Below are 25,897 nucleotides of genomic sequence, written 5' to 3'. Positions count from 1 at the left end.
AGTTAGTCTTGATGTCTGCTTTGTTCTTTTCCCTGGCCTGTTGCAGAGTTAATAGTAAAATATGCTAGTTCTGAGTCACAGAAGATATGAATTAATGCAGATCTTTAGGGAGGACCAGGAAAACATCTCAACCTACATTCCTCCTATCTGTGGGTCAATATCATTGACTTAATCAGTATTAAAGAGCATTTTGTCTTTACAGCACCCAACATATAGTAGATGCAAGCTCACTGACTGGACTTATGTTGGTACAGCATACATAGTGGCAATTATATATCGGTTAACTAATTAATTGGTATTGTAGGGGTGAGCTTGAGTCAGATCTGGATTAAAGAGACACCTTTAGCCAATCTTATAAATTAAGATATTTCAGACTGGTTTTTAACTGCTTATTATAGAACATTTGGGGAGTGGAAAAATATTTAAAGATCACTCATAATCCCATTATTCAGGGATTTTTTTTTAAAAATACCTTTTCATAATTAGGAAAAATTGGAAACAAATCTCCAACAGGATTTGTTTAATTTTTGGTATATACAGTGAAATACTATGCAATGTTAAAGAATAGCATAGGCTCATGTGTGCCATGGAATGATGTTGAAGATGTATTATTTCTAAAAATAAAGGCCTTCTAGCAAAAAAAAGACATATTTAGTCTATACCCTGCTCTAAAACCCACCCACCCACCCCTAGGAAGAGTGAGAAAGAATACTAGTTAATGTTCTTTTCAATCTTATCATGTGCCAAAACATAGTTTTAAATGCTCCACATGAATTATCTCACTTACTTCTCATAACAAAACTATGAGGTAGGAGATATTATCCCTATGGTGGGACTCAAACCATTATCTGTTTGATTTCAAAGTTCATAGCCTAAACTACTCACTATATTATGTTGCCTACTCTCAATATTGGAAAAAAAAGCCATCTTGCAGAATAGTAATGTGATCTCAGTTTTATAAAAATAAAGTTATTTTCTCTATAAGTGTGTATGCATTTAGAAAAATCTGAAGAATATATGCCAAACCTAATTCTAGCAGTGGGATTACAGGAAACTTCTTCCTGTTTTGTATATTTCTATTTTAGTTTTTTTATTATTGCTCTTATAATTAGAAAAATAAAATTGAATTTTCAAAACAAAATTGAGAACAAATTACAAGTACATTTTTAATCCTGACAAAAATTGAGCTTTTAAACGTAAATTTTTAAACAAAAAATTCTTCTCCTTAGTGACTTTTGGGATGGTAAACCCACATATGTATTACTTAAACAAAGTTATGTCATCTCTATTTTTGGACACGTCTGTGCATGGTGAAGAAAGAACCAACTTTAAGTCTATTCGCAGCATAACTGACTTTTGGAAGGTAAGATGTCATGTGACTGTGGATGAAGTAGCTTTAGGCATTGCATAAACAAGCCCTTGGCACACATAGTAGGCACTTGATACATATTTATTGAAGGAATGAATAAAAATAAATGTCATTTCTTTAAACTATTAGAATCAATCAACCACTAAGTGTTTATTGAGAACCTGTGTTCTCAGTGTGATAGAGTTCTTATAACTTTAAAAAAGTGATATTTATTTTTTTAACATTATCGTTGCATTTGGGAAATAGGAGATTTCTTATGTGGGAGTTAGGATCCAAAGTCAGTCTAAAATTGTATACAGTGAAAATTACCGTTAAAAATTCCTTAAATTGCCCATAAATTAAAATATATGTGATTTTGGTATACAGGCCTATACTCTTGTGCGTGTGTTTCAGTAAAGTACAGTATATAATAAAGAGTACATTTACAAAATATAATTTTATAGTGTTTTTAATTGCATAAGAGTATCATTCCTTTAGCATTGGAACAGACTTGTTTTTTCTGTTACACTTAGCAAGATGTTCACATTATGAGGAAAGAACAATTAAGGGAACAGCAGTTTCAGGTATCCCATGTCACAAACATTGGGACATACAAGGAAGAGGTAAGGAAGGCTTTCCAGAGGTGATCACAATTCAGCTGAGTTTCAAAGGATGAGTAACAGAAGACCATGCTAGAAAGAAAAAACGATATGTACTATAAGTAATTCATCACGTGGAACTATGTTTGGCATTATAGGCATATAGGAGATGAGGTGGAAAAGACCAAACTATGAATTGAACAGAGGTCTAATCATGAATGCCATGCTAGGAATTTGAAACTTATCAAGGAGACAATGTCATTTCCTGAGAGTGAGAGAAGTGTGAGATAAGGCAGATGATTAGAAGTCATTGGTTTAGGCCAAGTGAAATATGAAAGAATGATAGGAAATTTTCCCTGAGACAAGAAGTGGAGCCCAACTGCTTCTTTTTTACTGTGCTGTCTTGAGGTATGTATGTGGCCAAAGGCAAATAAGACAAAGGCAGGAAAGAAAAAAATGAACCCTAGGCTTAGGATCTCTTAGAAGGAGCACATAGGGACAGAGACAGAAGCAGTCACCACCGCCAGAGTTGGAGGGGAAAGGGGGGGACACAGATAACTTCGAGGTGAAGTCATGAATTGTGGCTATGACCACCAGTCCTGATACTCATGTATTGGGGGAGAGTTTTCAGTATACCCCTCGGAGAAGAAGGGTTATGGAACTAAATGAGTTAATACCTGTAAAGTGCTTAGAGCAGTACATAGTAAGTACTCAGGAAATGTTAACCATTTTCGTTATCATCATCAACATCATCATTTACCATTACCATTATTAATGGTGGCTTGGCTAAAATCACTGATTTTTATATTCTTATGGATAACATTATGAATGTAGATTCTGTTATACACGTGACATGAAATATTTTTCCCATAACATTTATTTTTCTATATGAAGTTTATGGAAGGACCCCTTTTGGAAGGCCTGTACTGGGACTCATGGTACAATAACAAGAATTTGTATGACTTAAAGAACAGCAGTCGCATCTACTATGAGAACATACTTTTAGGAGTCCCCAGAGTCCGTCAACTAAAAGTCCGCAACAACACATGCAAGGTCCATTCAGCCTTTCAGTCCTTGATGAATGAATGTTACGACAAATACACTTCTGAAAATGAAGATCTGTCTGATTTTGGCCTTAAATATGATACTGAGTAAGTAGTATAAAATTACACGTAACTTTTTCTAGCAGTTACCATTGTATCTTCAAACAATTGTGAGAACATATTTATTTTCCAAATAATACCAACAGGGGCCTGGCAGGTAAGGAGACTGTTTCAGTAATAGTATCAAAGGAAGACTCCGAGATGCAGTGTTTAGAAAAGGAAGAGTAAACCTGTTATTTTTTTGTTTACCAAAGGATGTAAAGTGTTTTTTTTCCAACTGTGGTAAATGAAGTGCTAAGTCATATTGGACACAGGGCAAAGTGCCCATTTTTGCTTTTACAAAACTCAATCAGCTTTTCTGGCTCTGGCAAGATGCCCTCAAACACATTCCAAATGCTTCTTGGGATCCCTAGGGAGTGTCTTTGGTGTACTCTGTTGCTTTCTCACTCTGGCTTACTTCAGTGATATCTTCTATTGTTGCCAATGTTGAAAAGGGGCAGTTATGTTTTACAGACACTGCATCTGATGATACCTGCCAAAGATCTTATGGCCATTGTTCTCCAAAGTGGCTGAGGCTAATGCTAGTATAGACTCACGTCTACACTTTATATTGAAAATGTAAAAGCCCAAAGCCACTGTCACTACCTCCCCTTAACACAGAAGCTGCTGGTATCATTGCTTTTAAGGTCATACGAAAATCATAGAGGCAAAAAATATATCTTTTTAAAAATTTGATATTTATCAAAGTGATGAAATATTTACAAAGTCCACCCTTTCCTACTCATAATTCCCACTCCAGAAGCAGCCACTTTTAGTTGTTTCTTCTTGTATATACTTCCTATTTCTGAATAATATGCTTATACTATTACTTGATTCTATAGTTTTATATATCTATTGTCTCTATCATGGAAAGTGTCTGTCATATATCCCTCTTATGCCACTCCCTCCACATACACACTCCCTGTTCCTCTTAGCCTGTAGTTATACTGTAATTTTTGTTAATCATTAGTCAATGTTTATTTTATAAATATGAACAGTGATTACATTTCCTTTCTTGAACAACTACCTCTGTACCCCTAGGATTGATCATTGCTTTGTGGGTTTTGTTGACTTATTTTTTCTTTCTATGACTTTTGGGTGTTCTTGAGGGCAACAAAGTGCTTGTATAATTCTTATAAACCTAATAAATTCATAAGTATGGTGACACATTCTCTTAAATATTATACTATTATAACAGTACTACACACTATTTCCCTTTCAATGAAAAATTACAAGATAAGTCAACTATTAATTAGACATTTAAATTTGATCTCAAGACTAATCTGTTAGGTATTCTAATATTCCAAATTTTCATAACAACTACAAATAATTTAAATACCAAAATTAACATTATGGATTTAGAATTTTAATACGTGTCATTTCCTGACAACCAAAATAAGAATCAATTTGTGCTTGTTTTTCTTTCTAAAATGTAACGTTCATTAATTAAAATCAGTATAAAAAATTGGAAGTAGGAGAGGGTTGGTGTAATAAATGTTCTTGTTTCAGTTTAACAATCATATGGAAAATGCTCAAACATACAACTATGGAATTTTCATTAAAAATGGGTATTTTATCTTAGTGTTGTCACTTTTTTCTTCTCTGCTGAAAACGAACATGGTATTACTAACAGAAAAACAAGTTTAACCAGAGCATCTTTGGATAATTGTTCAGATCTGTTTTAGGAGACTGAATAGGGACTGAAATGAAGAATCAGAGCTTTACTTTTTGATATTGCATAACTAAGTTAAAAGTAGAAAGAATGGAAACAAAATTTAGTTATACAGGTTTTACTTTGTGTACTTTCATTAAAATAAGATACCTATATAACAATATAGACATTGTAACAAAGTTTTTATTTATTGGGCATTTGTAAATGGTATATGATCATTAAAACACAGACTGTGAAGCATCTTTTTCCCCATACTGAGACAGATATTTCTGAATCAAAACCCTGGATATTTTTGTCCTACTCAAAGACTAAAGATCTCATAAGATAACAGAGACAACAGGTTAAAGAAAAAATCCGTCATTATCTTCTAGATTTCAAGTTCCCTGAGGCAACAGATGGATTAAAAAAATTTTTTTTTCTCATAGTATGTAGTCCAGTGTGTTGCCCACAATAAGCACTAAAAAATGAAAACATATTCAATCTTAATCCTTTTAGCTTAATCCTTAACTCACCATCTTGCTTCAAAGTTACTATAATGCTTACGAACTTAGTACTACTTTTTTTTTAACTACTACTTTGAACCAAAGGTTAACTTAAATTCTTAGATACTTCTCAGTCAGGCTTTCTCATCTCTCCATTATTCTTTTTATATCTAACAGATGGAAGTACTCTGCTCCTAGTATCAACTCCCCTTGGCATTGGGGATTTACTGGTGTTTACCAAAATGGTGGATATATTTTCACTTTATCAAAATCAAAATCTGAAACCCTAAACAAGTTCATTAATCTTCGAATGAACAGCTGGATCACAAGAAGCACTAGAGTTGTTTTTATTGATTTTTCAGTATACAATGTTAATGTAAATCTGTTTTGCATCATCAGGTGAGTTACTCAAAACCTCTTATTAATATACTGAATTTAAAAGACACCCAGAGCCCTCATTAGGGTTTCCAGTTTGTGCATGTTTGTACTGAGATTAAATCATAAGCTCCAAAATAAATATAATGTAATTCTTCCAATAATGATAAAGAAGAAAGAGCAACATCATATTCATTGTTTCACTGATTCAGGATATATTCCAGAACATGGAGAATTACATACAATAGGTTAGTTTTATATTGCTTAAGAATATGTAGTCTTATTTATTGTCATTCTGCAGTTGGACATATCTAACATTTAGTCCTAATGATTTCTTCCTTTAAATCAGATCATTCAAATCTGTTGATTTCCTTTCAGAATGAGCTTCTTTATTAAGTTACTCATTTTTGTCTCAAGAATGAACAATTTAAAATTCAAACAATATATAACAGTAGCCAGCATCCTAGAAATGATTACAGCCAATGGTGATTTGCAAAAATGGCCCCAGTTCTTCACATCTTTGCCATGTAAATTTGCAGTGCCCTGTCACCCAGGGCAGGGTGCACTGCCCGAGAACTTGATACTGGGTTCAACCAGGTGACTTTCTTTGGTCAATGGAATGTCAGCAGATATGATACAAGCAGAAGCTTGAAAAGGGTTTGTAAATTAAAACTTGCTCTCTTGCACTTCTGCTATTGCATGAGAAGGACATGCCTGGGCTAACCTGTTGGACCCAAGAAAAAGATGACAGACATCCCCTCTCACAAGGAGGAGGACAGAGAACCAACCAAAGAGAAAAAATTATTTCTGTAGGTCTGATTACCTTAGGTAATCTGCCTAACCTGGACCATGCTATTTGGCTTAGGCCTGGGTTCTAGAATCAAACACTGTCAAAGCAAATAGGATTACTGTGATTGAATCTGCCTGGGGATTGAATTGGCTTCTTCTAAGGGATCTGAGAATGGGTGAATGCCTGATACAATTAGGGTTCTGTTAGAAAGGAGGAATGGGATAATGAACGCTAGACAGGCAAACAATAGTGTCCACTAAGTCTCAGTGAGCCACTTTTTTCTCATGAGTCTTACATTTTTACTCTGGAATATGGAATTGGCATTTACTCTGATAGGGGAATTTTTCCCCCGTGCAACAGTGATGGTGAAACATGATCATGGCCTTTAAAATTTGTAAAAATGAAAACAAATGAATTACCATCAGCAGCCAATGGACATTTTACCTTTTATGTTAAAGTATTTTCTTTCAGGGAATCAGCTTCTTACCAACATTATTCACCCTTTCCGATAGTCCTGGTAGGGATAAAGTGAAGAATACAAATCACTTCTATGTCCTAAATAAGAGTAGAAACAGTGGGGTAATTGGCTTAAAGTCATATGAAGAACTCCTTGTAATACTAGATTAAGTCCATATTTTCTGTCTCTAGGTTTTGTGCTTATTCTATGTTACCTTTAATTTTTTTTCATATTTATTTATTTATTTGGCTCTGCTGGGTCTTAGTTGTGGCATGCAGACTCCTTAGTTGCAGCATGCATGTGGGATCTAGTTCCGCCACCAGGGATCGAACCCAGGCCCCCTGCATTGGGAGCGCAGAGTCTTACCCACTGGACCACCAGCGAAGTCCCATCTATGTTACCTTTTAAAATGTTATTTCTTAGAAACTTCAGCAGATTTTGAAACTTTTAACTGGTAGTATATCTAATCAGTAGTTGTATGGGAGCATACTGCTTACACTAAGACCTTATCCACTTATTTTCCCTTTGTACACATATCTGGCAAACTAAACTGAATACTCATCATTTTTTGCTTTTTGTTTACTAGTCTACACTTCAGATCAAAATACTGGGTTTCTTTCACTTCACTCACTTACCCAACATTGCGCGCATACTATGTGCAAGGTGAAAAAACAAATTCCTGTTTTCTATTTGTTAACTGGTTGTTTTGTTCTTGGTTTTGGTGGTTTTTTGCTTTTTGGGCCGCACCTTATTCCAGTACCAATAAGATTTGCTAATATCTTTAGGTAGGAATAATTACATCATGGCATTGTGATAGAGATGCTGGTTCCTTAAATTACTGTCAATTCTTAATTATCTGCAGTTCTGGAGAACACTAGAAATACAGTGAACCGCCTCAAAATCTTTTTATATTTAGTATTGGAATTAATTTTTATATTTCTATTTGCATATAGATCTTTGTATCCAACATCCAGTGCCTAAAGTTAAACAGAAAACATTTGCTTTAGTAAAATATGTTATCTTGACATTTAGAAGCAAGAAGTATCTCTGATAAGCTAAAGGGGGAGAGTGTATTTCCCTCCTCTGAAATAATAAAAAATTATGTATTTTGGGGGGGAGTCCTGACTAATAACAGTAACTAACTGTATAGCATGTTCTTGAACATCATCTTGTTCTCCTGTAGGGATAAATTAGTATCCCAATTATGAATGAGCAATCAAAACACAGAGTAAAATGAATGTCTAGCTAAAAATCACATCTTTCTTTCTCATTTACATTGGTCTTTGACCACTGGGAATTTTCAGAGTACCAAAAAAAAGTGGAGCATTAAAAAAGAAGTAATGGAGGAAGTGACGTCACGCCAAGGGCACCGGCTCCCAGAGGTGCAGGCAGGAGTTGGGGGGCTAGGGCTCTTTGGCACCTACGTTGAAACTAGTTTTGTGTGTCTGAGGTCTCAGCTGGGAGACTTGAAAACTGGGTCTGTGATCATCTGAAGGCTCATCCACTCACAAGTTGAGTGGTTGATACTGATGGATGCTGAGGAACTCCATGTGATATTTTCACATGGACTAGTTTGCACTTCCGAAGAGCATGGTAGATGGATTTCAAAGGGTGAAGACTAGAAGTAGATTTGCAATATTTTCCTTTGGCAGAACAGAATTCCATTAGAGCAACTTTCACTGTTAGAGAGAGGAGAGAGAGAAAAGCCTCGTTTGTTGACGTCACTTGGTTCATGAAGCCTTCACCTAGAAGTGAAGCTGCTGAACAAACCTTGAGAAGGATCATCTCCTGCTTCAATCTGCTGCTGAATAGGAACTAATCAGAGAGAGAGAGGCAGAAGATGGAGAGGAGGGCGTCCAAGGCTTTCCCGATCACAAATCTCACCTCCACTCCAACTCCCTTTATACTTTTCTTGCAAAAATAATAATAGAAATAAGGAGGTGGTGGTGTTTCCAAAAACAAAAATTGTAACCTTCAACCATCTGGGGAAGGCAAAAATCCCATCCACCGCAACTCTCAGTTCGAAAGTAAAGTTGTACCGCACACAATCAGGATGTTACTTAAGAGTGCTCTTAAAAGATCATATGGTGTGTGGCTGACAGGGTCATGGTGCTCCAGCCAGGTGTCAGGCCTGTGCCTCTGAGGTGGAAGAGCCGAGTTCAGGACACTGGTCCACCAGAGACCTCCTGGCTCCACGTAATCTCAAACGGCGAAAGCCCTCCCAGAGATCTCCATCTCAATGCTAAGACCCAGCTGCACTCAACAACCAGCAAGCTATAGTGCTGGACACCCTATGCCAAACAACTAGCAAGACAGGAACACAACCCCACCCATTAACAAAGAGGCTGCCTAAAATATAATAAGGTCACAGACACCCCAAAACACACCACCAGACACGGTCCTGCCCACTAGAAAGACAAGATCTAGCCTCATCCACCAGAACACAGGCACCAGTCCCCTCCACCAGGAAGCCTACACAACCCACTGAAACAACCTTAACCACTGGGGACAGACACCAAAAACAACGGGAACTACGAACTTGCATCCTGTGAAAAGGAGACCCCAAACACAGTAAGTTAAGCAAAAGGAGAAGACAGAGAAACACACAGCAGATGAAGGAGCAAGGCAAAAACCCACCAGACCTAACAAATGAAGAAGAAATAGGCAGTCTACCTGAAAAAGAATTCAGAGTGATGATAGTAAAGATGACCCAAAATCTTGGAAATAGAATGGAGAACATACAAGAAACGTTTAACAAGGACCTAGAAGAACTAACGAGCAAATAAACAATGATGAACAACACAATAACTGAAATTAAAAATTCTCCAGAAGGAATAAATAGCAGAATGAGGCAGAACGGATAAGTGACCTGGAATATAAAATAGTGGAAATAACTACCGCAGAGCAGAATAAAGAAAAAAGAATGAAAAGAACTGAGGACAGTCTCAAAGACCTCTGGGACAACATTAAATGCACCAACATTCAAATTATAGGGGTCCCAGAAGAAGAAGAGAAAAAGAAAGGAACTGAGAAAATATTTGAAGAGATTATAGTTGAAAACTTCCCTAATATGGGAAAGGAAATAGTCAATCAGGTCCAGGAAGCAGAGAGAGTCCCATACAGGATAAATCCAAGGAGAAACACGCCAAGACACATATTAATCAAACCATCAAAAATTAAATACAAAGAAAAAATATTAAAAGCAGCAAGGGAAAAATAACATACAAGGGAATCCCCATAAGGTTAACAGCTGATCTTTCAGCAGAAACTCTGCAAGCCAGAAGGGAGTGGCAGGACATATTTAAAGTGATGAAAGGGAAAAACCTACAACCAAGATTACTCTACCCAGCAAGGATCTCATTCAGATTCAACAGAGAAATTAAAACCTTTACAGACAAGCAAAAACTAAGAGAATTCAGCATCACCAAACCAGCTTTACAACAAATGCTAAAGGAACTTCTCTAGGCAAGAAACACAAGAGAAGGAAAAGACCTACAATAACAAAACAAAACAATTAAGAAAATGGTAATAGGAACATACATATCAATAACTACCTTAAATGTAAATGGATTAAATGCTCCAACCAAAAGATATAGACTGGCTGAATGGATATAAAAACAAGACCCATATATATGCTGTCTACAAGAGACCCACATCAGACCTAGAGACACATACAGACTGAAAGTGAGGGGATGGAAAAAGATATTCCATGTGAATGGAAATCCAAAGAAAGCTGAAGTAGCAATTCTCATATCAGACAAAATAGACTTTAAAATAAAGACTATTACAAGAGACAAAGAAGGACACTACATAATGATCAAGGGATCAAGCCAAGAAGAAGATATAACAATTGTAAATCTTTATGCACCCAACATAAGAGCACGTCAATACATAACGCAAATGCTAACAGCCATAAAAGGGGAAATTGACAGTAACACAATCATAGTAGGGGACTTTAACACCCCACTTTCACCTATGGACAGACCATCCAAAATGAAAATAAATAAGGAAATACAAGCTTTGAATGATACATTAAACAAGACAGACTTAATTGATATTTATAGGACATTCCATCCAAAAACAACAGGATACACTTTCTTCTCAAGGGATCATGGGACATTCTCCAGGATAGATCATATCTTGGGGCACAAATCAACCCTTGGTAAATTTAAGAAAATTGAAATTGTATCAAGTATCTTTTCCGACCACAATGTTATGAGACTAGATATCAATTACAGGAAAAAATCTGTAAAAAATACAAAAACATGGAAGATAAACAATACACTATTTAATAACCAAGAGATCACTGAAGAAATCAAAGAGGAAATAAAAAAATACCTAGAAACAAATGACAATGAAAACACGACGACCCAAAACCTATGGGATGCAGCAAAAGCAGTTCTAAGAGGGAAGTTTATAGCAATACAATCCTACCTCAAGAAACAAGAAACATCTCAAATAAACAACCTAACCTTACACCTAAAGCAATTAGAGAAAGAAGAACAAAAAAACCCCCAAAGTTAGCAGAGGAAAGAAATCATAAAGATCAGATCAGAAATAAATGAAAAAGAAATGAAGGGAACAATAGCAAAGATCAATAAAACTAAAAGCTGGTTCTTTGAGAAGATAAACAAAATTGATAAACCATTAGCCAGACTCATCAAGAAAAAAAGGGAGAAGACTCAAATCAATACAATTAGAAATGAAATAGGAGAAGTAACAACTGACACTGAAGAAATACAAAGGCTCATGAGAGATTACTACAGCAACTATATGCCAATAAAATGGACAACCTGGAAGAAAAGGACAAATTCTTAGAAAAGCACAACCTCCGAGACTGAACCAGGAAGAAATAGAAAATATACACAGACCAATCACAAGCCCTGAAACTCAGACTGTGATTAAAAATCTTCCAACAAACAAAAGCCCAGGACCAGATGGATTCACAGGCAAATTCTATCAAACACTTAGAGAAGAGCTAACACCTATCTTTCTCACACTCTTCCAAAATACAGCAGAGAGAGGAGCACTCCCAAACTCATTCTACGAGGCCACTATCACCCTAATACCAAAACCAGACAAAGATGTCACAAAGAAAGAAAACTACAGGCCAATATCACTGATGAACATAGATGCAAAAATCCTCAACAAAATAATAGCAAACAGAATCCAACAGCACATTAAAGGATCATACACCATGATCAAGTGTGGTTTATCCCAGGAATGCAAGGATTCTTCAATATATGCAAATCAATGAATGTGATAAACCATATTAACAAATTGAAGGAGAAAAACCATATGATCATCACAATAGATGCAGAAAAAGCTTTCAACAAAATCAACACCCCTTTATGATAAAAACTGTCCAGAAAGTAGGCATAGAGGGAACTTACCTCAACATAATAAAGGCCATATATGACAAACCCACAGCCAACATCATTCTCAATGGTGAAAAACTGAAACCATTTCCTCTAAGATCAGGAACAAGACAAGGTTGTCCACTGTCACCACTATTATTCAACATAGTTTTGGAAGTTTTAGCCATAGCAATCAGAGGAAAAAAAAAGAAATAAAAGGAATCCAAAACAGAAAAGAAGAAATAAAGCTGTCACTGTTTGCAGATGACATGATACTACACATAGAGAATCCTAAAGATGCTACTAGAAAACTACTAGAGCTAATCAACGAATTTCGCAAAGTAGCAGGATACAAAATTAATGCACAGAAATCTCTTGCATTCCTATACACTAATGATGAAAAATCTGAAAGAGAAATTAAGGAAACACTCCCATTTACCATTGCAACAAAAAGAATAAAATACCTAGGAATAAACCTACCTAAGGAGACAAAAGACCTGTATGCAGAAAACTATAAGACACTGATGAAAGAAATTAAAGATGATACAAATAGATGGAGAGATATACCATGTTCTTGGATTGGAAGAATCAACACTCTGAAAATAACTATACTACCCAAAGTAATCTACAGACTCAATGCAATCCCTATCAAACTACCAATGGCATTTTCACAGAACTAGAACAAAAAATTTCACAATTTGTATGGAAACACAAAAGACCCCGAATAGCCAAAGCAATCTTGAGAAAGAAAAACGGAGCTGGAGAAATCAGGTTCCTGGACTTCAGACTATACTACAAAGCTACAGTAATCAAGACAGTATGGTACTGGCACAAAAACAGAAATATAGATCAATGCAACTGGATAGAAAGCCCAGAAATAAACCCACACACATATGGTCACCTTATTTTGATAAAGGAGCAAAGAATATACAATGGAGAAAAGACAGCCTCTTCAATATTGGTGCTGGCAAAACTGGACAACTACATGTAAAAGAATGAAATTAGAACACTCCCTAACACCATACACAAAAATAAACTCAAAATGGATTCGAGACCTAAATGTAAGGCCAGACACTGTAAAACTCTTAGAGGAAAACATAGGCAGAACACTCTATGACATAAATCACAGCATGATCCTTTTTGACCCACCTCTTAGAGAGAAGGAAATAAGAACAAAAATAAATAAATGGGACCTAATGAAACTTAAAACCTTTTGCACAGCAAAGGAAAACATAAAACGAAAAGAGAACCCTCAGAATGGGAGAAAATATTTGCAAATGAAGCAACTGACAAAGGATTAATCTCCAAAATTTACAAGCAGCTCATGCAGCTCGATATCAAAAAAACAAAAACCCAATCCAAAAATGGGCAGAAGACCTAAATAGACATTTCTCCAAAGAAGATACACAGATTGCCAACAAACACATGAAAGGATACTCAACATCACTAATCATTAGAGAAATGCAAATCAAAACTACAATGAGGTATCACCTCATACCAGTCAGAATGGCCATCATCAAAAATCTACAAACAATAAATGCTGGAGAGGGTGTGGGGAAAGGGGAACCCTCTTGCACTGTTGATGGGAATGTAAATTGATACAGCCACTATGGAGAACAGTATGGAAATTCCTTAAAAAACTAAAAATAGAACTACCATATGACCCAGCAATTCCACTACTGGGCATATACCCTGAGAAAACCGTAATTCAAAAAGAGTCATGTACCACAATGTTCATTGCAGCTCTATTTAAAATAGCCAGGACATGGAAGCAACCTAACTGTCCATCGACAGACAAATGGATAAAGAAGATGTGGCACATATATACAATGGAATATTACTCAGCCATAAAAAGAAACGAAATTGAATTATTCAATTCAATTGAGGTAGATGGACCTAGAGTCTGTCATACAGAGTGAAGTAAGTCAGAAAGAGAAAAACAAATACCATATGCTGACACATACATATGGAATCTAAAAAAAAAAACAAAACTTGTTCTGAAGAACCTAGGGGCAGGACAGGAATAAGGACACAGACGTAGAGAATGGACTTGAGGACATGGGGAGGGGGAAGGGTAAGCTGGGACGAAGTGAGAGAGTGGCATGGACATATGTACACTACCAAATGTAAAATAGATAGCTAGTGGGAAGCAGCTGCATCGCACAGGGAGTTCAACCCGGTGCTTTGTGACCACCTAGAGGGGTGGGATAGGGAGGGTGGGAGGGAGACACCAGAGGGAGGGGAATTGGGGATATATGTATATGTATAGCTGATTCACTTTTTTATACAGCAGAAACTAACACAACATTGTAAAGCAATTACACTCCAATAAAGACGTTAAAAAAAAAAAGTAATGAATTGAGCCCATAACCCTGAGAAAACATATTTTGTACAAAATAACTGATTAAAGTACACAACATCACTGACTAGAAATTTCAATCGCGTTAGGTACTGAAATATAAATCCTTGAAATGCAGTGACTTTCACAAACCTCATTTTACAGATTGGTGGCAGAATTCCCTGCAACTGGAGGAATACTTACTTCATGGCAGTTTTACTCTGTGAAGCTCCTTAGATATGTTAGCTACTATGATTATTTTATTGCTTCCTGTGAAGTCACATTTTGTATTTTTCTTATTGTCTTCACAACACAAGAAGTCCAAAAAATAAAAGAATTTAAATCTGCCTACTTCAAAAGTAGTTGGAACTGGCTAGAATTACTACTTTTGGTGGTAAGTGTATATTCACAGATATGGTTGAAGGGAATCACATCTGAACCCACCAATGAGAGAGGTGTAAAAAGCACCTCCCTCATCCGGGACTTATTTTAAAAGCTGTAAGTATCAATCATAAAATGAACTGTCATAGTACATACTAATGTTGTGCCTCCAAAAGGGAGAAATCTTTTTTCTTCTCTCTGATTTGGTCCTTGGCAGGACTAGCATAAACCTAGAGGAATAAGTGATTCCATACGTATTATGATTTAGTGGGCACAGTAGGTCTCCCTACTCCCACTCAAAAAAATGTATTCCTCTCAGGGCCTCGTGTTGAAAATAATGATTCTTTAGGGCAAGGTCCTTTAAAATGTACTCTTGTATGTTGCCTAAATCTGCTTTCCTCTTTACACTGAATTTTTAAAGAATAGGCAAAAGACAAGCCTAGGCAGAATACTGAAGGGGGGATAAGGTTTGAGCAGCCAGAGCGTAGCTTGTAGTCACAGAGGATGCCACCAGGATTGGGGAAATGATCCTTGAAGAAACTCCAAAGACTGCCAGTTCTTATCACTGGAAAATACTGAAATAAACATAGAGGTGTGGGTAGGGCAGAACAAATCGTAAGAGCTTGGTTTTAGGAACAATGAACAAATATTCTGGCTTATACAACCTGATCTTTCACTCTTATTGGCCCTTAGTTATAGCCAATCCAGTATATATATATATTAGTTTCTCAAAACCAAATTGAAAGTTTCTCAGAAAGTGTGCCATCTACCTCTCCGGTAACCACAATAATGCTTAACATAGGGCATAGCATTAAATGTTTAACTGAGTATTTTAGGGAAGAGAAATCAAAGGAAAATTTTCATGACAGAAAACTCTGATATCTAAGATAATCTGTTCTAAAATTCTCTTCTAAAAGAGCTGTTAAAAAGCTCTAAAGGGGTTTATTTTTTTTTGGAGCTGTAAAAAATTTTTTCTTGTAGTGTTACATAGTGAAAAATATTAAACTCTTAGGTATCATGTAGTTATATGGAGCAGAAACTCTTTACAGTCTAGTCAGAATTATATAATCATTTTATTCATTTGTGTTTTATGACTCAAAGAAACAAAAAGTCATATAGATTAGAATAGCCATGCAGTCAGTATTTTGCTACTTTTATGATAATTATGCTACCTTAAACTTCTATAAATTGAGGCTTACTTTCATTTATGTAAAAGCCTGTCTTATCTCTCCCTACCTTTTTGTTGAACTTTTGATGAACTTTTTCATGTGTTTATTCATAGGCTGCAGGAGATTTAGAGGTAATCTCTAATTTAACCCTTCTTATTTTCCCATTTAGTTGTGTTTTGTGGCCGTTTTCTTCAACACATACTGTAATATACAAATTTTTCTCTTGCTTGGACAACTGTTAAAAAGTACTGAAAAATATTCAGACTTCTATTTTCTTGCATACTGGCACATTTATTACAACAATATAATTGCCATAACCATCTTCTTTGCATGGATAAAGGTATTTATATTTTATCAGATATAATAGATAAGATATATTTTATTATATTAGATAATAAAATGGGAACTTAAACTACAAAGTTATGAAAAAACAAAAGGATATTCTTAACTATACAGTAATTTTTTTTATACAGTAATTTTTAAAGTAGTTTGGATTTGTAATGATTGCCAGCGAATCCTCAAACACCCCGACTGTCATGAAGTATCTCTTTTAATTTCAAGCAGATTTCTTCTGAAATTAATTTACTCTAAGTCATTATAATCTTTAATATTCTCCTATTTCAATTAACTTTGTTCTTTTTCAGATATTCAAATTCATAAGCTTTAATAAGACAATGTCTCAGCTGTCATCAACCTTGTCCTGCTGTATCAAAGACATAGTAGGATTTGCCATCATGTTTTTTATAATATTCTTTGCTTACGCTCAGTTAGGATTTCTTGTTTTTGGATCACAAGTTGACGACTTTTCCACTTTTCAAAATTCCATGTAAGCTCTTAGCATAAATGTAATTATATTTTCCAGTTTATAACAAAAAAAATCATGAAAAGGCCTATAAATAGTGACATAAGCTTTCATAAATTAAAAAATGGTTTGATATTTTCACTGATGGCTAAATATCTGTCACACTCAAAGTACAGTTAGGCATTGAAAGATCCAAATGGATGGTGTTATCCACTTTTCAAGTGTTACCAGGTCAAGCTAGAAAAATATTTTTTTACTTTTCAATAGAAGTGAAAATTTTGCCTAAGATAAAAGAAATTGACTCCATGTCTCTGTAGTATTTATTCTCTGGGCAAAAGAAATCTTAAGTGTTTGCTTTAGAGGGCTCTATCTTTATAATCCTTTTATTGATATTGACCTGATTATCCTTTGATGATCTGGAAAAGCTGAATTTTAAAAATAGCTTTATACACATAAAACAATCAACAGATAACTAACTTATAGAACTGATTAGGTAGAATCCCTAGAAAAATATTAATTGTCTTTAAAAGTGAATATTTTAATAAATTTACTTTCATTTTTGAGTAGGTAAAACAAGTTCTGTCTGTGTAAAAAAATTATGATAGTCTAAAATATCAGTTCTCAAGATGTGTTCTGTGCAATCTAGACCAAGACTGTCTGGGGGAAATGGCTTCATTTTGCATCACTCTTGGAAATTCGTAGTGCATGGTGACATATGGCTCTGAGAAAAACTGCAATAACTTTCCCTTTAGTTAAGAATTCCTCAAACTTGTCCATGGCCCTTTTACTCAATTTGGGGTAAATTCTGGTCTGAAAAATTTCTTAGGTTGCCCTCTTTTCATCATCCACATGTAAATATTGTATTATCTAAGTACCAATTGCATGAAATTTAATAATATTTTTCTGAAATAACCCTTTACTAAATTAGTAGTGGAAAGAGGGGACTAGCAACCAAGAGGATATAATTCTACTTTCCAATTCTGCCACTAGCTATTTAACTTTTCTAGACCTTAATTTCTTTATCTGTAAATAAAGGGGCTGGACTAAATCACTCCCAAATGTCCTTTCCAACTTCAAATGACCTATAATTTGAGAAATCTAATTAGCTTATCCAGAGTGAATAATGTTTGCAGTTCCAACAACTTCTTGGTCCTTTCCTAGGATCTTAATTCAAGTGTTAATAATAAAACTAAGTAGTATTGGACATTAAATAGAAATGTAGTAATTTACAGAACCTTGGAAATTTGTCTTACCTTGGATAATGGGAGGAAAGAAAGTATAAGGCACAAAGTAAACAGATAGAAAATTTTGAAATGGATTAATGAGGGGACTTCTGCTTTTGGTAATGATGTGCTAGGTTATTCAAATCAACCTCTTCACAATTTAAAAAGCTGGATGAAATATAGGAAACATTTAAGAACTAACAAAAAAGTGAGTGGCCAAAATCGGAAAGCAAGAACCCAGAAAAGTAAACCCAGCATCCAAAGCTACTTCTGCCCTGAAGGCTTTTTTTTTTAAACTGATAAAGATTTTAAATTGTGTTATAACATAACATAAAATTTACCATCTTAACCATGTCTTTTTTTTTTAACCATTTCTAACTGTAGAGTGAAGTACATTCATATTGTTCAATCATCACCATCATTCATCTCCAGAAATCTTTTTATCTTGCAAAACTGAAACTCTATACTCATTAAACAGGAACTCTCCATTTCCCTCCCTACCCCTGCCCCTGGCAACCGTCATTCTACTTTTTGTCTCTCTGATTTTGATTACTCAAGGTACCTGGTGGAATCATACAGTATTTGTCCTTTTGTGACTGATTTATTCCACTTAGCATAATGTCTTCAAGATTCAACAATGTTGTAGGATATGTCAGAATTTCCTTTTTGAAGCTGAATAATATTCCATTGTATGTATATACCACATTTTGTTTATCCATTAATCTGTTAATGACACTTGGGTTGCTTCCACGTTTTAGCTATTATGAATAATGCTATGAGAACATGGTGTACAAATATCTCTTTGAGATCCTACTTTGAATTCTTTTGGGTATATACCCAGAAGTAGAATTGCTGGATCATATGGTAATTGTATTTTGAATTTTTGAGGAACTGCTATACTGTTTTCCACAATGGCTATTCCATTTTACCTTTCCACTAACGGTGCGTGTTTCAATTTCTCCACGTCCGTGTCAAAAATTGTTATTTTCTGGGTTTTTTTTTTTTTTTTTTTGATAGTAGCCATCCTAATGGATGTTAGGTGATATCTCATTGTGTTTTTGATTTGCATTTCCCTACTGATTAGCAATCTTGAGCATCTTTTCATGTGGTTATGCATATGTTGGTTCACTTGATGGTATCCCACAGGTCCCTTAGGCTCTGTTCACTTTTCTTTAAACTTTTTTCTTTCTGTTCCTCAGACTAAATAATTTCAATTGCCCTATCTTCAAGTTCACTGATTTTTTTTCTTCTGCCTATTCAAATCTACCTTTGAATCTCTCTAATGAATTTTCATTTCAGTTATTGTACTTTGCAGCTCTAGAATTTTTTTGGTTTCTTTTTAGGTTTTCTTTTTATTGATATTTCCATTTTGTTCATACATAGTTTTCTTGACTTACTCCATGTCTTCTTTTAGTTCTTTGAGGATCAGCCTGAGGTGTAAACTTAAGGTCTTCTCAGGTCTTTTCTGAGCCTGTGCCATTCCTTGGGCATTCATGGTGACTGTCTAATTTCCTCCATATATGCAGTTTTTTTTTTTAATGTCCTAGTCTTTTTTTTTTTTTTTTTTTTTTGGCTGTGTTGGTTCTTTGTTGCTGCACGTGGGCTTTCTCTAGTTGCGGTGAGCGGGGGCTACTCTTCCTTGTGGTGCATAGGCTTCTCATTGTGGTGGCTTCTCTTGTTGTGGAGCACAGGCTCTAGGCATGTGGGCTCCAGTAGTTGTGGCTCGCAGGCTCAGTAGTTGTGGCACACGGGCTAAGTTGCTCCACGGCATGTGGGATCTTCCTGAACCAGGGCACAAACCCATGTCCCCTGCATTGGCAGGCGGATTCTTAACCACTATGCCACCAGGGAAGCCCCATGAATGTCCTAGTCTTTAATATCTGGCTCCCAAAGGGGAAAAAGAGAAAAATGAAGAAGGAGGGAAGGGCATTGGGCCTCTCAATCCCAAGGACATTGCTTCAGCCGGAGAGGGAGGGGCTTGCAACAATGCAGGGAGATGCCTGCCTCTGTGATCAGAAGCAGCAACCAGCAATCAGAACACAGACCCTAATGTTTGGACAACACGGTCCTTCTTGTCCACCCTGGCTCCCACAAGCTGTGTGCAAGCTGCTCTAGAAATACATGCAGGGCTACCTGCCATGGGCTGGCGGGTAGGAGATGGGTAGCTGCTGCCAAACTAAAAGTTTAAATTGACCCAAATTGCCCAATCCTTTCCTGGAAGTTGTAAGCCTTCAACAGACTCCAGAGTTTCAAAACAGTTTCATCAGAGAGATTGTGCCACTGTGATTGTTGTCTAGGTGGTGAGACAGATTCCTAGTGCTTCTTACTCCATCTTCCCTAAAACCTCCACCATGAAGGCATTTTTGTTGATCCAGAAGAAATAGTTGAGAAATTGTGTTTCTAGTTACCTCTCAAGGAGGAGACAGAAGACAAACCCAAGGCCTGTGTGTGTGTGCTGGGGAGTGGGGTTGGGGGAGAGGAGGAGTGTCTGATAACCTCTCCACACATAAAGCAGGGATCTGAAGTGCTACAGCCTCAAGTTAAAAGTAAATCCCTCAGAGTGACTTGACTTGAAGTCTGGGTTTAATCACCTAGGTATCCAGGGAACCTCATGTCTTGAATTTGGATTAAGATGGTCCCAGGCTGGAATGCCCATATGCACCTGCAGACACACAGACAAAAATACCTCTCTGGAGAAAGATATTTCATCCTAAGCCCTTCAAGTATAATTTACTGCTCATGGTCAAAGATAACTTGGTACATAAGGAGGAAAAATTCATAAGCAAAAACCAGCAGATACAACAGACAACAGAAACAGACTCAAAGACTTCAAATATTGGAATAATCAATAAATACTTACTATATTTAGAGAAATAAAACACAAGTCAGAAAGTATCTTTAGAGAACAGGATAGTGTAAAAAGTGACATATTTGAAAAAGTATCAAATAGAATTCTAGAACTGAAAATTAAAGCAACTGAGATTAAAAGCTCAGTTGACAGGTTTGATAGCAAATGAGACATAGATGAAGAGAGAATGAGTAAAATGAAAAATAGGTGAGAAAAAATTTAAAAGTGGCATAGAGAGGCAAAATGTTCAGAAAATGACAAAAAGGGTAGAATGAGAAGGCCTAATATATGTTTAACCTGAATTACAGAAGACGACAGACAGTGGAATAGAGGCAATATTTGGAGAAGGCTTAGGAATACCTACCACCCAGTCATGCCTGCAAGTGAGAGACTGGGAAGTCAGATTAACCATAAATGGTACATTATTATGAAACAGTCTATAAGCTATTTTAATTCAACAAGAGAGAACTGTAGAAAGTTAACAGGGGTATCAAGAAGTTAAAAAACAGTGTTTTTATTCAATATAACCTGTATCCTGAAGAGTCATGGTGTTCCTTTTAGCTTGGGGAGGGGGAGGGGAAAGGGATAAACTAAGCACCAATTGGCTTAATTTGCTTAATTAAGAGGAGAAAAGTGACAATTACATTGCATTTGTAAGTCTCCAGTTCCTATGTGATTATGACCACTCAGTAATTGCTTAGGTTTTTGTTATTCACACTATTTACAGAGCAGAGGTATGTGGACACTTTCTGGAAAGGAGAAATGCTGACTTTAACTTATCTTACATAAACACAACTTAAGGATAAAAAAAATTAAGTTAAAAACACTAAAACAGAACCTCATATTCTCCTATGCCAGAGAGGAAAAAAAAATTTTTTTGATTTGCTGAGAAACCTTGGTCTCCTAATTCAGCATTTCTCCTTCTATCTTGTGTAGAAGAGCATTAGAATCCAGTATTAGAAGCTGGATAAATACTGTATGTATGATTTAGTCAGGTCTCAGGTACTGAGGATGAAATTCCAGAAAACTCTGAGTCCTAGGACTCCAAATAGCTAATTTCTTTGAATACATTTTCTTCCTTCATTGTACATAGTCCTATGCTCCCTTCATGTGATTGGCAAAAGCAACAAGGAACAAGAAACATTCCGCCCTTTGACTGACCAATCATGCAAAGTGTCTACATACTATTAAAAACTCCTTCCCAGGTCTCCCCTTAAAATAAAGAACTCATATATATATATCATATATATATATTATATATATATAATTTATAACATATCTATGGTGTGTATGGCAATACCATTGCAAATTAATGATGAGAAAACAAAATAAGACTTCAGGTTATGAAATCCTAATTCTACCTCTGCTACTACTATGCTCATTCAAAGCCTTAATTTCTTAATTTTTCCATCTTTAAAGTTAATAAAATGAAGATTTATAGTATTTTCAATGCTATTTCACTTCAAAGCCAAGCTTTTATACTTATTGGAGAAAATAAAATAAACCTTGGGGATCATATTTGAGGATCACTACCAGCACTTGTTTGAGACTTAGCAAGTGACAAATTGTTGCCATCCTTACTTCAGTAAAAGAGATGCAAAAATTAAGCATACCATTGATATTAGAAATTGTAGGGCTCTTGGGTCTATGTACAAGTTGAAAATCATTTATTGGAAAAGGTCAAAGTATTCTAAGTTTTATAAGGGCACAGGAATGGCTAAGGAGGCCACTGTCAAGACAAGCTGGTAAGCAGGCATCTCAAGGTTCAAATCTTGGAGGTGAACATTGGGTTCACATTGGTTGAATAAATTGAAGCCCATCATTTCCTGAACTATCTGTTCAGCTATTAAGTCTTGCCTTTCTTTAGGGGAATATTCTACATCCAGTTTTATAGAACTCTGTGCTAACAAAACTAAAGCCAGAGAACATATGCCATATGCAGCTAGGTACTTTCCTAGGCACGTTAGTAACCCCCATCTGTTGTCATGTATGTATGAAGAGATATAGTATTTTCTAATGTTTTTCTTTTTTCCCATAAAAGATTTGCACAATTTCGTATTATTCTTGGAGATTTTAATTTTGCTGGTATTCAGCAAGCCAGTCGTATCTTGGGACCCATTTACTTCATCACTTTCATCTTTTTCGTGTTCTTTGTCCTGCTGGTAAGAATGACCATATATGTTCCCCTTTTTTGCTTCCATTTTTCAGAATAAAAAATATAATTACTAATTTAGAAGAAATTATAGTATCACTGCTTAGCTGTCAGAACACTTTACATTTATTAAGAATGGTGTAGATTCCTAGTAATCCAGGGGGTCTAAATGTTTTCAAGCTGTCCAATGGAGAATGTGATCATAAAAGTTACCATCTGGGTGGTTACTGTGTGCCAAGAGTGTACTAAATCTTTTACACATATAACTTGAAAGTTCCAGGTCTCTCCAGCCTGGGACATTTCATACCAGTAGGTATGAATTAGGCCATTCATATTCTGCCCATATTGCGACAGCTTTTGGCCCTTATGGCTGAAAGCTCACACTCTTGTAATTTTTAGGAGTCCCCAGGATGGGTCTCTCACATGTGCTCAGGACAAATCTATTTGGCCTTCCTAATCAGGGAACCTTGCCTTTCTACTCAAGGCACTGCTACTGTCCTCCATGAAAACATTTTTTTGTCACATACAGCAGTTATCCCCTGATGGTGGGCAACAGTCCTCACAGTGACAGATCTGAGCCACCGTGAAAGGTGGAGAGGTGGGCTGGGACTAAGAATACCCTCTCCACAGTTCTGTTTGTGTTATCTGGACATTAATAGTTGTAAGAGCCCTAGTCAAATTGTGCATTTAAACAGCTCTATAGAAATTTAAAGAAAAAAAAGAAACACCCTTATGAACATGTATTATTCTAAGTTTTCTTCTGATATGTAACATTAATAAATTTATATATATATATATTATTAACCAACGTATATGCACTATTTTACATTCTGCTTTTCCCATTTACCATAAACATACTTGCCCTTATCCACACACTACACATTTCCCATTCTACTATATTATATATAGTCTGCATAGCCATATCTCTTATTGAGCACATGAGTTACTTTTAAAATTTAAATCTAATTTTACAAATCCCAGCACTTGTCAAAGTCATTAACAACATTTAAACTAAATTTTTATTGAAATACTTCATTTGAATATTTCTCCCCAGAACATGTTCTTGGCAATAATTAATGATACCTATTCTGAAGTGAAAGCTGACTATTCAATAGGCAGAAGGCCAGATTTTGAACTTGGTAAAATGATTAAAAAGGTATGTCAAATTCTTCTAATCAGAATTCTAAGACCAATCTTGTTCAGTTTATACTCTTGTAGTTTGAATAACACCTAAAACCCAAGTGGTAGTGCAGGGAGGGCATTTGGGGTTTTTTGTTTTGGTCCACGGTTACTTATACTTGTATTATTTCAGTACCAGGAGAAATGTTCTCCGGCTTCAAAAATGTGACCAAAATTATTTCAGAGTTCAATGTATCAAAAAGCTACTGAGCACTAAATGCAAAGCACTGACTCTTCCCTCCAAAAGTTTTCAATTTAGATGCTGGTAAATTCCTATACACAACCTGAACTCAGAACTCCACTTGCCTTACCTTCCTCACTTTCTGTAGTGGCAACACTCTCCTCAGTCACCCCTGGCTCAAAACCCTTGAACTTTTTCTTTGTCCCTTATATGGTCTGTTGCCAAGGCTTGTGTGTAAAGTTCACCTCTGTAGTTTTTGCTCACATTTGTGCAACTCAAGGACACTTTGAATTCTAACTGCCACCACTACATTAGGTACTCAGTACTTTTCACCAGGACTTCTGTATAGTAACATCTTCTTAACTGTTCTAGCCTCCTTCCTGTGCCAGCCCAGTTTTGATCATATCACTTCTCTGCTCAAAATTCTTCAGTTTCCCTGGGCTTGTCAAAATAAGTCCAAATTCTTTATTCAAACATTCAAGGGCCTTCTCTAGTCTCACAGTCTCAACCTATCTTTATTCACTATCATTGAACTAACTATACAAGTTTTACCTTCTATGCCTCCATTTACAGCACTGTATGCCCCAGCTGTTTTGAGCACAGTGCTGTTTACCATGCTTGCTCTCATTGTCTCCTCTGGGCCCCTGCTCATGTCATTCCCTGACTCCCCAGGAATATTCCCTCTGCTCTCTCGCTGACATTCTGTTCTCCCTGTCAGAGCAATCTTCCTTGTCCTCTCAATACCGACCTCACCGTGAACTGTAGCAGAGTCATGTGTGTACCATCTTGCCCATCTCTGTATACCCACAGCTCTAACCATAGCATTTCACACAGAAGAGGTCCTATAAGCTATGGGGTTAGTGGGGCTTAAGAACTCTGTCCAAGAACTTATCTGTAAAAGTAAACTATTAATATGTCCCCCAATGAACTTAACTGTGGGTTTTTTCATCTTTTATCTCTTGATTATGATGTTGGTTATGTGCATTAAAGTGTTAATATCATTAATGCAATAAATGTTAATAATATTTTTTAAAGATTTTTTTTCCAAGTTCAAGTGTGATGCCCTCCAGCTTTTTCACCAGCAGGCAGAAACCATAAGTAGTGACAAGGTGAAAGAAGATGATCATAGTATTTGCCTCTACATTTCTTTAGGGCAGCTGTCCCTAAAGTCAAGCATTCCCTATTTCTTTTACCTTGATCAAAAATTAACAATACAGAATATTATTTTTATGAACTTTTAAACTTTTAAATTATGCTCAGAGTTACCACAATGCTCTCGAAAAACTCAAACTAAAGAAACCTGAAACAGATGAAGACAAGAAAAGGTAAGATGAATTTTCTTCAATTTTTAACTTACCATTTTAAAGCTCTGTATTATGTTAGAAACTTACAGTGAGAGTAA

The 25,897-nt window shown here is 35.9% G+C and overlaps 1 protein-coding gene across 2 annotated transcripts in view; it reads left to right on the top strand.

Annotated features, from left to right (window-relative positions):
- Positions 1-25,897, top strand: part of PKD2L2 (polycystin 2 like 2, transient receptor potential cation channel) — a 40,376-nt gene that overhangs the window by 2,663 nt on the left and 11,816 nt on the right. Inside the window, exons 2-10 of one of the 2 annotated variants that reach the window (XM_082454609.1) lie at positions 1,230-1,363; positions 2,842-3,098; positions 5,421-5,642; positions 14,726-14,954; positions 16,280-16,450; positions 16,755-16,936; positions 23,025-23,145; positions 24,190-24,291; positions 25,756-25,820. In XM_082454609.1, coding sequence (XP_082310735.1) covers positions 1,230-1,363; positions 2,842-3,098; positions 5,421-5,642; positions 14,726-14,954; positions 16,280-16,450; positions 16,755-16,936; positions 23,025-23,145; positions 24,190-24,291; positions 25,756-25,820 — 1,483 coding nt within the window. The remainder of the gene's footprint in view (positions 1-1,229; positions 1,364-2,841; positions 3,099-5,420; positions 5,643-14,725; positions 14,955-16,279; positions 16,451-16,754; positions 16,937-23,024; positions 23,146-24,189; positions 24,292-25,755; positions 25,821-25,897) is intronic. The other variant, XM_082454610.1, reaches the window with a different exon arrangement.

The sequence above is a fragment of the Balaenoptera physalus genome, assembly GCF_965194825.1.
Source record: "Balaenoptera physalus genome assembly, chromosome: 3".
In the NCBI taxonomy this organism is placed as follows: Eukaryota; Metazoa; Chordata; class Mammalia; order Artiodactyla; family Balaenopteridae; genus Balaenoptera; species Balaenoptera physalus.
Note: the sequence above shows the minus strand (reverse complement) of the source record. Positions and strands in the feature narration are given on the sequence as shown.